The sequence below is a fragment of the Leopardus geoffroyi genome, chromosome C3 (assembly GCF_018350155.1).
Source record: "Leopardus geoffroyi isolate Oge1 chromosome C3, O.geoffroyi_Oge1_pat1.0, whole genome shotgun sequence".
In the NCBI taxonomy this organism is placed as follows: Eukaryota; Metazoa; Chordata; class Mammalia; order Carnivora; family Felidae; genus Leopardus; species Leopardus geoffroyi.
The window spans coordinates 24,653,102-24,667,138 of record NC_059338.1 but is presented as its reverse complement, the minus strand read 5'-3'; the positions used below and the strand labels follow the sequence as shown (position 1 = coordinate 24,667,138).

General features: G+C 38.4%; 1 protein-coding gene across 7 annotated transcripts in view; it reads right to left on the bottom strand.

Annotated features, from left to right (window-relative positions):
- The window catches only part of LOC123586779 (complement factor H-like), a 106,106-nt gene that overhangs the window by 23,381 nt on the left and 68,688 nt on the right, over positions 1 to 14,037 (bottom strand). For all 7 annotated transcript variants that reach the window (XM_045456169.1, XM_045456171.1, XM_045456170.1 and 4 more), the window contains 2 exons: positions 9,235 to 9,429; positions 8,729 to 8,905 (listed from right to left, as the gene is read on the bottom strand). In XM_045456169.1, coding sequence (XP_045312125.1) covers positions 8,729 to 8,905; positions 9,235 to 9,429 — 372 coding nt within the window. The remainder of the gene's footprint in view (positions 1 to 8,728; positions 8,906 to 9,234; positions 9,430 to 14,037) is intronic.

Below are 14,037 nucleotides of genomic sequence, written 5' to 3'. Positions count from 1 at the left end.
TTATGTTTATCAGTGATGTTGGGTATAATTTTTTTTGTAGCATCCTTGTCTGGTTTTGGTATTAAAGTTAATATCTTGTCAACTACTTTTGGAAGTGCTCTCCCTCAAAATTTTGGAGTTTTTAAATAAAAATTGGTATTAAATCTTCTTTTAATTACCAGTGAATACTTCTGTTCCCAGACTTTTCTTTGAGGAGATATATTAAATTAATTATTAGTGTTGTTACTTGTTATTGGTTTGTTCAGATTTTCCATTTCTTTTTTTTTAAATTTTTTTTAACGTTTATTTATTTTTGAGACAGAGAGAGGCAGAGCATGAACGGGGGAGGGTCAGAGAGAGAGGGAGACACAGAATCGGAAGCAGGCTCCAGGCTCTGGGCCATCATCAGCCCAGAGCCCGATGCGGGGCTCGAACTCACGGACCGTGAGATCGTGACCTGAGCTGAAGTCGGACGCTTAACCGACTGAGCCACCCAGGCGCCCCAGATTTTCCATTTCTTAATGATTTTGTCTTGTCAGTTTTATATTTCCAGGAACTTATCCCTTCTCTGTTATCCAATTTGTCAGTGTGTAATCATTTATGGTGGTCTCCTATGGACATTTGCATTTCTGTGGCATCAGTTGAATATCTTCAAGTTCATTTCTATTTTATTTATACGATCTCTCTTTTTAATCAGTTAATCAGCTTAGGTTTGTCAATTTTGTCTACATTTTGAAAAAGGTAGGTATCTATTTTGTTGACTTTTTGGTCTTTATTTCATATATTTCTGCTCTGATTTCTGTTATTTCCTTCTTTCTGCTAATTTTAGGCTTAGTTTTTTCTTCTTTTCCAAGTTTTTTAATGAAAAAATTTTCATTTTATTTGTTAGACATCACAAGTCAGGGTAGGGAGGGGTAGGAGAGAGAGAATCTGAAACAGTCTCTACCCTCACGTGCGGAGCACTATGTGGGGTACAAGCCCATGATCCTGGATCATCGCCTGAGCAGAAATCAAGAGTTGGACACTCAACCAACTCAGCTACCCAGGTACCCCCTTCTTTTACTAGCTTTTTGATGTATACAGTTTGACTGTATATTTGAGATCATTTCTTTTTTTACTGCAGGCATGTATTACTAGAAACACCTCCCACAGAAGTGCCTTTGTATGTGAAGCATGTTTTTCTTTCTTGTTGCTTTCAAAATTCTTTGTACTCTATTTTTTTTCTAGATTGACTGCATGTACCTATGTATTTAAGTTTTAATTTTAATACCGGTTGGCTGACATACAGTGTTATATTAGTTTCAGGTATACAGTATAGTGATTCAACAATTCCATACATCACCTAGTGCTCGTAATGACAAGGATACTCTTTCATCCCCATCACCTATTTCACCCATCCCCTCTGCCGGCTTTCTCCCCTCTGGTAACTATCATATTGTTCTCTACACTTAAGACACTTAAGAGCCTTTTTTTTTTTTTTTTTTTGGTCTCTCTCTCTCTCTCTCTCTCTCAAATTTCCTCCCTTTGCTCATTTGTTTTGTTTCTTAAATCCCACATATGACTGAAATCATATGTATTTGTCTTTCTCTGACAGACTTATTTTGCCTAGCATTATACTGTCTAGTCCATCCAAGTTGTTGCAAATGGCAAGATTTCATTCTTTTTTATGGCTGAATAACAGTCCATTGATCTTTATCTATTCATCAATTGGTAGACACTTAGGCTGCTTCCATATCTTGGTTATTGCAAATAATGCTGCAATAAAGACAGGGGTGCGTGTATCCCTTTGAATTAGTGCTTTTGTATTCTTTGGGTAAATACCCAGGAGTGTGATTGCTGCATATTACAGCAATTCTATTTTTAACCTTTTGAGGAACCTCCATACTATTTTCCAGAGATGCTGCACCAGTTTGGATTCTTGCCAACAGTGCAAGAGGGTACCACTCTCTCCACATCCTCACCAACACCTGTGAGGTGACATCTTATTGTTTTTTTGGTTTGCATTTCTCTGATGATAAGTGCTAATGAGTATCATTCATGTGTCTATTGCCCATCTGTATGTCTTCTTTGCAGCAATATCCGTTCATGTCTTCTACCCATTTTTCATTGGATTATCTGGTTTTGGGGTGTTGAGTTTTATAAGTTCTTTATATATTATGGATACTACCCTTTACCAGACATGTCATTTGTAAATATCATCTCCCATTCCATAGGTTGCCTTTTAGTTCTGTTGATTGCTTCCTTTGTTGTGCAGAAGCTTTGTAGTTTAATGTAGTCCCAATAGTTTCTTCTTTTTTGCTTTTGTTTCCCTTGCCACAGGTGATCTATCTAGAAAGCTGTGGCTGATGTTAGAGAACTTACTGCCTCTACTCTCTTCCAGGAATTTTTATAATTTCAGGTCTCACATATAGGCCTTTAATCCAGTTTGAATTTATTTTTGTGTATGGTGTAAGAAAGTGGTTCAGTTTCATTCTTTTGTATGTTGCTGTGGAGTTTCCCCAACATCGTTTGTTGAGCAGATTGTCTTTTTCCCACTGGATATTCAATCCAGCTTTGTTAAAAATTAATTGAGTGTATAATTGCAGGTTTATTTCTGGGTACCATACGCTCTTGATCACTATCTTTGTAATATTAATTTGAAGTCCAGATTATGATGCCTCCAGCTTTGCTTTTCTTTTTCAAGATTGATTTGGCTAACCAGGGCCTTTTGTGGTTCCATACAAATTTTACACTTGTTTGTTCTAGGTCTATAAAAAATGTCGTTGGTATTTTGGTAGGGGTTGCATTGATTGTGCAGATTGCTTTGGGTTGTGTAGACATTTTAACGATATTTGTTCTTCCAGCCCATGGACATGGGATGCCTTTCCATTTTCTTTGTGTTGTCTTTAACTTCTCTCATCAGTGTTGTATAGTTTTCAGAGTACAGATCTGTCACCTCTTTGGCTAGGTTTATTCCTAGGTAGTTTATTATTTTTAGTGCAATTGTAAATGGGACTGTTTTCTTAATTTGTCTTTCTGCTACTTTATTATTGTTATATAGAAATGCAACAGATTTCTGTGCACTGATTTTGTATCCTATAGCTTTCTGAATTCACTTCAGTTCTAGCACGTTTTGGTGGAGTCTTTTGGGTTTTCTGTATAGAATATTATGTCATCTGCAAATAGTGAAAGGTTTACTTCTTCCTTACCGAGTTGAATGCCTTTTATTTCTTTTTGCTCTAGTTGCTGTGGCTAGGACTTCCAGTACTTTATTGAGTAAAAGTGGAAGAGTAGACCTCCTCGTCTTGTTATGTCTTGTCTTGTTCCTGACCTTGGGAGGAAAGCTCATAATTTTCCCCCATTAAAGATAATGTTAGCTGTGGGTTTTTCATGTATAGCCTTTCTTATGTTGAGGTATGTCCCCTCTAACCCTACTTTGTTGAGAGCTTTTATCACGAATGGATGTTATACTTTGTCAAATGGTTTTTTTTGGTGTATGTTAAAGTGATCATATGGTTTTCATCTTTTCTTTTACTGATGTGATTTGATTGATGTGATGTATCACACATTGATTGATTTGTGAATATTGAACCATCCTTGCAACTCAGGAAGAAATCACCGGGTATAAGTCGTGAACAGCCATGACTTCATTGTGGGGAATAATTTTTTAAAATTTATTCTTGGATTCAGATTGCTAGTATTTGTTACGCATTTTTGCATCTATATTCATCAGAAATATTGACATATACTATAGTTCTCTTATTTTGTGGTGGCTGTATCTGGCTTGGTATCAGGGTAGTGCTGTTTCATAGAATGAATTTGGGAGTTTTTCCTTCTTTTCCTTTTTTTTTTTTTTTTTTTTTTTTGGAGTAGTTTGAGAATAGGCATTAACTCTTATTTATTTATTTATTTATTTATTTATTTATTTATTGCTGGTAATTGATCTGTTCAATTTTCTTTCTTTCTTTCTTTCTTTCTTTCTTTTTTGAATATAAACATGGAAAGGTTTATTTGGGAAACTCCCAAATTCTTTTTTTTTAATATGAAATTTATTGTCAAATTGGTTTCCATACAACACCCAGTGCTCATCCCAACAGGTGCCTTCCTCAATACCCATCACCCACCTTCCCCTCCCTCCCACTCCCCATCAACCCTCAGTTTGTTCTCAGTTTTTAACAGTCTCTTATGTTTTGGCTCCTTCCCTCTCTAACCTTTTTTTTTTTTTTCCTTCCCCTCCCCCATGGTCTTCTGTTAAGTTTCTCAGGATCCACATAGGAGTGAAAACATATGGTATCTGTCTTTCTCTGTATGACTTATTTCACTTAGCATAACACTCTCCAGTTCCATCCACGTTGCTATAAAAGGCCATATTTCATTCTTTCTCATTGCCACGTAGTATTCCATTGTGTGTATAAACCACAATTTCTTTATCCGTTCATCAGTTGATGGACATTTAGGCTCTTTCCATAATTTGGCTATTGTTGAAAGTGCTGCTATAAACACTGAGGTACAAGTGCCCCTCTGCATCAGCACTCCTGTATCCCTTGGGTAAATTCCTACCAGTGCTATTGCTGGGTCATGGGGTAGAGCTATTTTTAATTTTTTGAGGAACCTCCACACTGTTTTCCAGAGCGGCTGCACCAGTTTGCATTCCCACCAATAGTGCACGAGGGTTCCCGTTTCTCCACATCCTTGCCAACATCTATAGTCTCCTGATTTGTTCATTTCGGCCACTCTGACTGGCGTGAGGTGGTATCTGAGTGTGGTTTTGATTTGTATCTCCCTGATGAGGAGCGACACTGAGCATCTTTCATGTGCCTGTTGGCCATCTGGATGTCTTCTTTAAGAAGTGTCTATTTATGTCTTCTGCCCATTTCTTCACTGGATTATTTGTTTTTCGGGTGTGGAGTTTGGTGAGCTCTTTATAGATTTTGGATACTAGCCCTTTGTCCGACATGTCATTTGCAAATATCTTTTCCCATTCCGTTGGTTGCCTTTTCGTTTTGTTGATTATTTCCTCTGCAGTGCAGAAGCTTTTTTATCTTCATGAGGTCCCAATAGTTCATTTTTGCTTTTAATTCCCTTGCCTTTGGAGATGTGTCAAGTAAGAAATTGCTGCAGCTGAGGTCAGAGAGGTTTTTTCCTGCTTTCTCCTCTAGGGTTTTGATGGTTTCCTGTCTCATATTCAGGTCCTTTATCCATTTTGAATTTATTTCTATGAATGATGTAAGAAAGTGGTCTAGTTTCATCCTTCAGCATGTTGCTGTCCAGTTCTCCCAGCACCGTTTGTTAAAGAGATTGTCTTTTTTCCATTGGATATTCTTTCCTGCTTTGTCAAAGATTAGTTGGCCATACGTTCGTGGGTCTAGTTTGGGGGGTTTCTATTCTCTTCCATTGGTCTATGTGTCCGTTTTCGTGCCAATACCATGTATTACGATAATTTCCCTCTTAGAACAGTTTTGCTGCATCCCACAGGTTTTGAACGGCTATGTTTTCATTTTCACTTGTTTCTATGTATTTTCTTTCCTGTTATTTCCTGGTTGACCCATTCATTGTTTATTAGCGTGTATTTTCACTTCCGTGTATTTGTGTCCTTTTCAGATGTGTGTGCGTGTGTGTGTGGTTGACTTAATAGTTTCATTGCACTGTGTTCTGAAAGGATTCATGGTGTGACTTTGATCTTTTTGAATTTGTTGAGGCATGTAATATTTATACACCCAACTCGTGACTCCACAACATAAAAGTTGTATCTTCTTGTTGGGTTGTCCCCTTTATTATTATGTAGTGTCCTTCTATGTCTCTTATTACATTCTTTGTTTTAAAGTCGACTTTCTTCAATATAAGTATTGCTACTCCAACTTCTTTTCACATCCATTTGCACAATAAATATTCTACATCCCCTCACTGTCAATCTGCAGTCAATCTGCAGTTGTCTTTTGGTCCAAAATGATTCTTTTGTAGGCAGTATACAGATGGGTCTTGTTTTTTTCATTCCGTCACCCTATGTCTTTTGATTAGAGCATTTAAATGACATACATTCAAAATAATTTTGACATGCATTTATTTTCATTGTATTACTTGTTTTGTGGCTGTTTCTGAAGATTTTCCCTGATCATTTCTTCTCTTTCTCTCTTTCATGGTTTGATGGGGTTTTTTTTAGTGATATTTTGTATTTCTCTCTCTTTATTCTTTGCATATTCATAAGTGATTTTTGATTCGTGGTCACCATTAGGTTTGTATATAACATTTTTTGTATATAGCAGTCTATTAAGTTGGTCAAAAGTTTGAACCCAAACATTACTCCTCTCTTCTCCAGGTATATGGTGTCATATGTTATATGTTACATCCTTTTATTCTGTGAGTTCCTTGACTGAAATTTGTTTACAGAAATATTCATCTTGAGTGCTTTTGTGTTTCCTACCTTCATACTGTCACTTTTGGTCTCTCCTCTCCACTCAAAGAGTCCTCCTTAATATTTCTTGCAGGTCTGGTTTAGTGGTCATGAACTTCACTGGTTTTGTGTGTCTTGGAAACTCTCCTATTATGAATAATAGCCTTGCTAGATGGAATATTCATGGCTGGATAGAGTACGTTTCCCATTCAGCACTTTGAATATATCATTCCACTCCCATCTGGCTTGGAAAGTTTGTGCTGAAAAATGCTCTCATGGCCTTATGGGTTTTCCCTTGCATGTGACTGCCTTTTTTTTTTTTTTTTTTTTTTGTCTTGCTATTATAATTTTTTCTATATCCCTATGTTTTGCCAATTTAGTTACAATATGTTTTGGTGTGGTTTGCATTTGTTGATTTTATTGGGGGTTCTCTGCCCTCTGTATCTGCATATCTGTTTCCTCCTTCCACATTAGGGAACTTTTCTGCTATTAATTCTTCAAATAAATTTTCTGCCATGTTTTTTCTTTCTTCTTCTTCTGGGACTACTCTAATATGAATGTTGTTATGTTTGATGGAGTCACTGACTCCCCTGAACGTATTCTTATTTTGCACCATTCTTTTTTCTCTTTGTTTGGCTTGATTACTTTCCATTACACGGTCTTCTAGGTCATTAATTTGTTCCTCTTCTTATTCCAGCCTGCTGTTCATTCCATCAAGTGTGCATCTAATTTTGTTTGGTGAATCCTTTATCTCTGCTATGTTATTCCTTATCTCTTTATTAAGAGTCTCACTCATGTCTTCCACTTTTTTTCTCAAGTCCAGTGAGTATCTTCATAATTTTTACTTTAAATTTCTATTAGGCATGTTACCTATATCTGTTTCACTTAGATCTCTGGCATTGGCCTTGTACAGATCTTTCATCTTTCACAGATCATTCTTCTGTTTTCGCATTTTGTCTAAGTTTCTGTGCCTGCCTCTCTGTATTAGGAAAGTCAGCTACTTCTCCTGTTCTTGAGGCTAATGGCCTTATGAAAAAGAGGTTCTGTCGTGCCCTGAGGTGTCGCCAACCCTGTTCCCCAGGGCCTGGCACTTCAGGGAGTGTCTCCAATGTGTGGTGTGTTCACACTGCTCTTGTGTCCTGATCGCTTTGTCCTTCATGCCCCTCATCTGCAGAGGCTCTCTTTGCCTGTGTGGGCAGTGTTTGGTCTCTGGCCTGAATGTGGTGAGTTTTAACTTGGTGTGCTCTGGTCTGCTTGTGAGATGAGACTTCTCACCACTGCTGCTGGAAACATGGCACCCCAAACACCCAGGTTGGGAGATGAGGTGTGGGCAGGGATTTGGTCTGGGCTTTTGGGGTTGGGGGCCACCTGTGCTGGGACTGAGGCCAAGTGTGACTGGGAAGGGTGATTCCACTGGAGCATGGGGAGGCAGGGCTTGGTAGAAGCAAGTTAGAGAGCAAGTGTGGGTCCTGTGCCACTTGTGACCATGTCTATATGCTGAAGGGCAGGGGAGGGAAATGGTACCTACCAGTTCCTTTGTTCCCAGAGGGGTCTCTGTGAAGGCTGCCTTTCTGCAATATTCTCCAAGGTGAGCAAATAACCTCCCCACTGTGTTCTCCAAGTGCTCTTCAGATTGCTGTTTCCATGCTGTATATCCACAGGCTCTTTGCTTGCCTTTTCTCCAAGAGCAGCCTCAATGCTGTTTGAACTCTCCCAGGGCCAAGTACACTGTCCTTATAATACCCTAGGCTTTAAGCCCCACTGCTTGCAAAGCTCACAAAATTTGGCCCCTCTCCCTTTCCAAACCAATTGCTATGGAGATTTGTTTTCTCGTGTGTGCTCACCTGTGTTTCAGTCTGTCTCTCACCATTCCCTCTGACCACTACTCCTTTCCCACCTCAGTGTTCACAATCTGTTTCTTCTCAGTTTGGGAAAGAAAACTGAATCTCTACACATCTTACTTCATTGACGTGGCTTGTTCTCTACCTTCAGTTGCAGAATTTGTTCTGCTGGTCTTTAGGTTAACTTCTAGGGTATTTAGGATGATTTGATAGTTATCTAGGTGTATTCATGGGATGAGGTAAGCCTAGGATCCTCCTACACCGCCACATCTACCTCCTTCCTCTTGTGTCACCCTAAATTAGAGGTTTCTTCCTTGTACTTCCATTACTGTTTTCTTGACTAATGCCTATCAGTAAACATTTATTTTGCTATACATGTATCAAGAAATTTGTATATCCACTCATACACACTTGGAAAAAATAAAACTAAGTAGTTCCATAGGGGAGATAAGAAAGTTGTTATAAATATTTTGTTACAGTCAATATAGATGGGGGTTAGAAAACCATAATACATTGGGATCTCAGATCATTTACTTACTGAGAGGAATGCATTCAGGAGGAGGGAACCAGCCATCCTCTGTACAGGTCATTACAGTCTGCTCATTTTGAAGACTGTGGCCAGAATTGCAGCTAACGCTTACATTTTCACCTTGTAAATATTTAACTCCTTGTTTTGGATACTCTCCGTTTTTCAAATGATTGAAGATACATTGTCCTAAAAATAATGAAAATAAGAAACAAAAATTTTTTAAAACCCATAAGTTCAGTGAAAATAGCCAATTAAAAATTATTTGTACAAAATTGTTTGTAATTAAGTCCTTGTAAATGATATAGTTATTTTCAGAAAGCCTCTCGCTTTATCTTTAGTGTGATTTTTATGAAGAACTCTTCATAAAAGGAAAGACTTATATTGGTATTTTTGCTCATAACATTCATCCTTTGGCCTTATGTTAGTCATACTAAGCTTAATTGTATTCACTTATGTGTTGTCCCCCTCTACTATTTGAAATATTTATACACATACAATTATAAAGGTTGACTTACTGCGGCATGGTACTGCTGGTGACCATCCTTCTTGTGTGCAATGAATATATTCCCAGGGCTTTTGTGAAACAGTCACAAAATTTTGATCACAGGAATACCAATATTTTTCTCCTACGCGTACTGGAAAGTTTTGTCTATAGTTACTTTCATGGTGTAGACTACCATGTTTTATTTCTGGAAAATCACAACGATTCCCTTGCAATAAAAACAAAACAAACAAAAACAGTATAAATGATGTTTTACCTTAAGAAAAAAATCAAATGGGAAATGAATTGTTTCACTGGTGAATTATATCCTCTTATTAGCCTAACTTCACTCATTGCATCAGGGTTTCCAGGACAAGGGAAGTTATAAAACTCAGATGACTGGGACATGCTAATGAAGCTAAAGTTATATCTTGTGGGTCATATGATATAGAAACTTGTATGAAGACTCTTCATAAATAAAACCCTACAGATCTATTTGGGTACGTATATGATCTACCGACTATGTATATCCTAGCCCTGGTATGTAAATGAGCAACTTGATTGAGAGATGAAAGTATTGATTTTATTGCTAAGATCATTTATCTTCTTTATTTTCTTTTCTGCTCTCATCAGAAATCAGAGCCCTACCTTTTCTTCTCAGACCAACTCAGTGTAGGGAAACAGTGCGGTTTTTTTTTTTTTTAGATAAACATTCATTAATTTACTTTTCTATTTATTCAAATAGTGTAAGAAATATAGAGAAACACATTTTCCATTCATCGCATTATACAGAAAACTGACCTTCTAATTAATGCCTGAAACCAATCATCAAGGAAAGTTTTCAATTAATCAGAAAAATGAACTAGGACTATTTCTTAATATTCAAATAGCTAAGATTACAGTAAACATTTGATTGTTATTTCTAATATTAATTGGAGAATGCGGTGTTTTAAAGTATGTCACATGTGTCTCAGAATATATATAACATATATTATGTACATGAGGTGATTTAAAATGTCATTCATAGTATGTCATAGTATATAAGGTTTATATGGCACACATATATGACATATATATCATATGTAATGTGGCATATGTTGTCACATGTACACATCATATATATGAGGTGTTTATAACATGTCATATATATCATAATATATATATTTTTGAATACAAGTGAACATTTAATGCAACCATAGTTCAATTCTTTTTAAACACCAAAATGTCATACTGTAATTGAGGTATAATATAATTGCATTTTATTGTGTTTCTTATATATGGAATATTTTTGACACATGTTTAAGTGTTATGCTGTTTATAACACATTTATATATAATATTTCCCAGAAAAAATTTCCGTTTTCATTTGATGATTTAGAGATAATCTAGTACTTTTAATACCATACCAGTATTAGTTTTATCCCCGCAAAATGATTCTATTACAAGAACCGTTGTGCAACACACGAAAAAAAGTTCCAAACACACACACACACACACACACACACACACACACACACACACCAAGTATTCATTATCATCTTCATCTTCCTTTTTTTTTTAAGGTTTATTTACTTATTTTGAGAGAGAGAGAGACACAGAGAGAGAGACAGAGCATGAGCAGGGGAGGGGTAGAGAGAGAGGGAGCCTGAAGCAGGCTCCAGGCTCCAAGCTGTCAGCACAGACAGCCCCACAGATGTGGGGCTCAAACCCAGAAACCGTGACCTGAGCTGAAGTCAGACGCTTATCTGACTGAGCCACCGAGGTGCCCCTCATCTTCATCCTTCTAAAGTACACTGATAACACTTTCTTTCTTGTTTGATTAAAGTTTCCAGTAGTTTCAGCAGACTTATGTAGATTATACACCTTGACTACGTGAATATACTGATGTTTTTCTTTAGTAAAGATTTGTATATGATACCTTCTCTAGATATAGGTTCTTGGCCTCCAGTTTATAGCTCTCATTGATACATTTTTTTCCACCACATTTTTGAAGCTTCCAATATTGAGATCAAGTGTTCATTTAGTCTTATTCCATTTCAGTAACCTTCTAGGTATTTTTCTCCACTACTCTTTGACAATTTAGATTAACATCTCTTTATCCTTGTATGATCAATTTCATCATGATACATCCCAGATGAGTGTCATTTAACAATCATTCTACCTTGCGCAAACTTCAGTGTTTGGATTTGCAAGAGTAGAGTCTTAAAGAACTCAAATACATTGGTGGAAAATTGTAAAGGAGAGATTTGAACCCTGGTGGTCTGATTTTAGAACAAATCTGGTTACCCACCTATTATGGGTTTTCAAAGGATATCAGTTAGGAGTTAAGATGGTGGAGAAGTAGGGAGACCAAGACTTCACTTGTCCTTCAAACACAGCTGTTTTGGGGTCAGAACACTTGGAACACCCAGGAAGTCTATCTGCAGAGTGACAGAAAAATCTGCACACGTGGAAGGAGACAGCTTGGTGTGACAGACATGTGTGTATGTGAATTGGGAGAGATAAAACAGCATGGGTACAGAGGGGAGGGATCCCCTTCTGTGGACAGACAAAAGGGAGAGAAATAGAAGCTGTGGATTGTGGCATTGTGTTAGGACAAGAGAAAGACCTTTTCCAGACCACAAACTGGGGAACAAGAAATACGGAAAATGTCAGTCTCTGCTTTGCAAATAGCCTTAGGAGCTGAAGATAAGAGTTTTCAAAAGTGTGTGGCATTCTCTGGACCAGAGACACTGCTGTGTGCACACGCCTGGGGGTGGGGGGTGGGGGGTGGGGGGAGAGGAGTCAGCCCCAGGGCGGGTAGAGATATCAGGGGTGCACTGGGAAAGAACAGTCCCCTCCTTTGAGTACTGTGGGAAAAATGTGTATTGTTCCCCCAAGGACTAAAGACCCGGCAGGCACCAGCCATATCTGCAGGGTGGAGTGGCGCTATCCCAGAATTGGGTCCATGTGGTACATAATCCTTGAAGACATGGGATTTTGAATCTCAGCCTAGCACCTAGGAGGCACAGGAGAACTGTGGAGCAGAGCAAACTACCTGCCTGTGCTACTCTGTGAGGGGTGCCTGAACAGCAAGGTTTTGTTTTTTTTTTTGTTTTTAATTTTTTTAACCTTGATTGATTTTTGAGACAGAGAGAGCGAGCATGAACGGGGGAGGTTCAGAGAGAGATGGAGACACAGAATCTGAAACAGGCTCCAGGCTCTGAGCTGTCAGCACAGAGCCCGACGTGGGGCTCGAACTCACGGACCGCAAGATCATGACCTGAGCCGAAGTCGGATGCTCAACCGACTTAGCCACCCAGGCGCCCCTGAACAGCAAGGTTTGAGAAACACAGTCCAGGGAGGAGAGACTGGGGTATCGCCATTTTTCTCCCCATTGCCAACGTGGTGGGTCTACAAGGAACAGGACAGTGGCTCCTAATGGAGGCAGGGCCTGGTGACAGGAAACCCTACCCCGCTGTGCCTGGCAACTGCTTATCTACTGGAGCAGGACTCACACTGGATGAATCAGACAACCTCTCCTCCAGACCAGCAGAGATGGTCCCAGGTATCAACAGACTACCGTCCTGTGGTTTTGTATGCTACTTTGTCGCCCTTTTCTTTGTTTTCTTTGTTTTTCTTTCTAACCTTTTTTTCCCCTTTGGAATCAAGCTCATATTCTCTGATTTAAAATTTTTTTTTAATGTTTCTTTTTGAGAGTGAGAGAGACCGAGCATGAGCAGGGGAGGGGCAGAGGGAGAGGGAGACGCAGAATCTGAAGCAGGCTCCAGGCTCTGAGCTATCAGCACAGAGCCCGATGTGGGGCTCGAACTCACAAACCATGAGATCATGACCTGAGTTGACATTGGACGCTCAACCGACTGAACCACCCAGGCGTCCCTGATTTTTGGTCAATTCATCTCTCTCTCTCTCTGTATATTTCTATATACCTTTTTTTTCTCTGCTTCGTTTGTGTAATCAGGCATTTTAATTCTATTCTTTTACACCTTTTTTATATCTCCTTCTTCTTTATTTGCCTTTCTCTCTTTCTGGATTAGGCCCTATAGTTTCTTTGATTCTCTGCTTGGTCTTTTTTTTTTTTTTTTTTTTTTTTTGCCTCTTCCATTTTTCTCTTTGTATGGGATCAGGTCCCGGTCTTTTTCCTTCTTTCCACAGTTGCTTCAATGAACAAAGAAAAGCACCTGGTGGAATGTCTAAATGGTGGAATGTCTAAGATGGTGTCTAAACAATCCACCACCAAGAGTAAGGAAGACCTGTCTAGTGGGATAGTGCAGCCCAATACGCAACAACAACACAGTGCATGCAACACACTCCAAAAACACTTCCTGAAGTCCCAGGCCCTGGACAGTGTAGGACTCCTTTTTAATATAGTAGTTCTCAAGGTGCAGGACATAAAACAAACTATTAAAACACATAAAATACAGAAACCAGGCCAAAATGATGAAACGAAATTCTCCTGAAAAGAAATTCCAGGAAGAAATGACAGCCAGGGAATTGTTCAAACCGGATACATGCTCTAATCCTTTTTGTTTCCTTCCTTCTGCTTTTTGGGGTTTTGTTTGTTGTTTTTCTAACTTCCTTAGTCATCAGGTTAGGTTGTTTATTAGATTTTTTTTCTTGCTTCTTCAGTAGATGTGTATTGCTATAAATGTCCCTCTTAGAATCGGTTTTGCTGCATCTCACAGGTTTTGAACAGTTGTGTTTTCATTTTCACTAGTTTCCATGTACCTTTTTGTTTTTTTTCTTTTATTTTCTGGTTGACCCATTCATTGTTAGCATGTTATTTAACTTCCATCTATTTGTGATCTTCACATTTTTTCTTGTGGCTGACTCCTAGT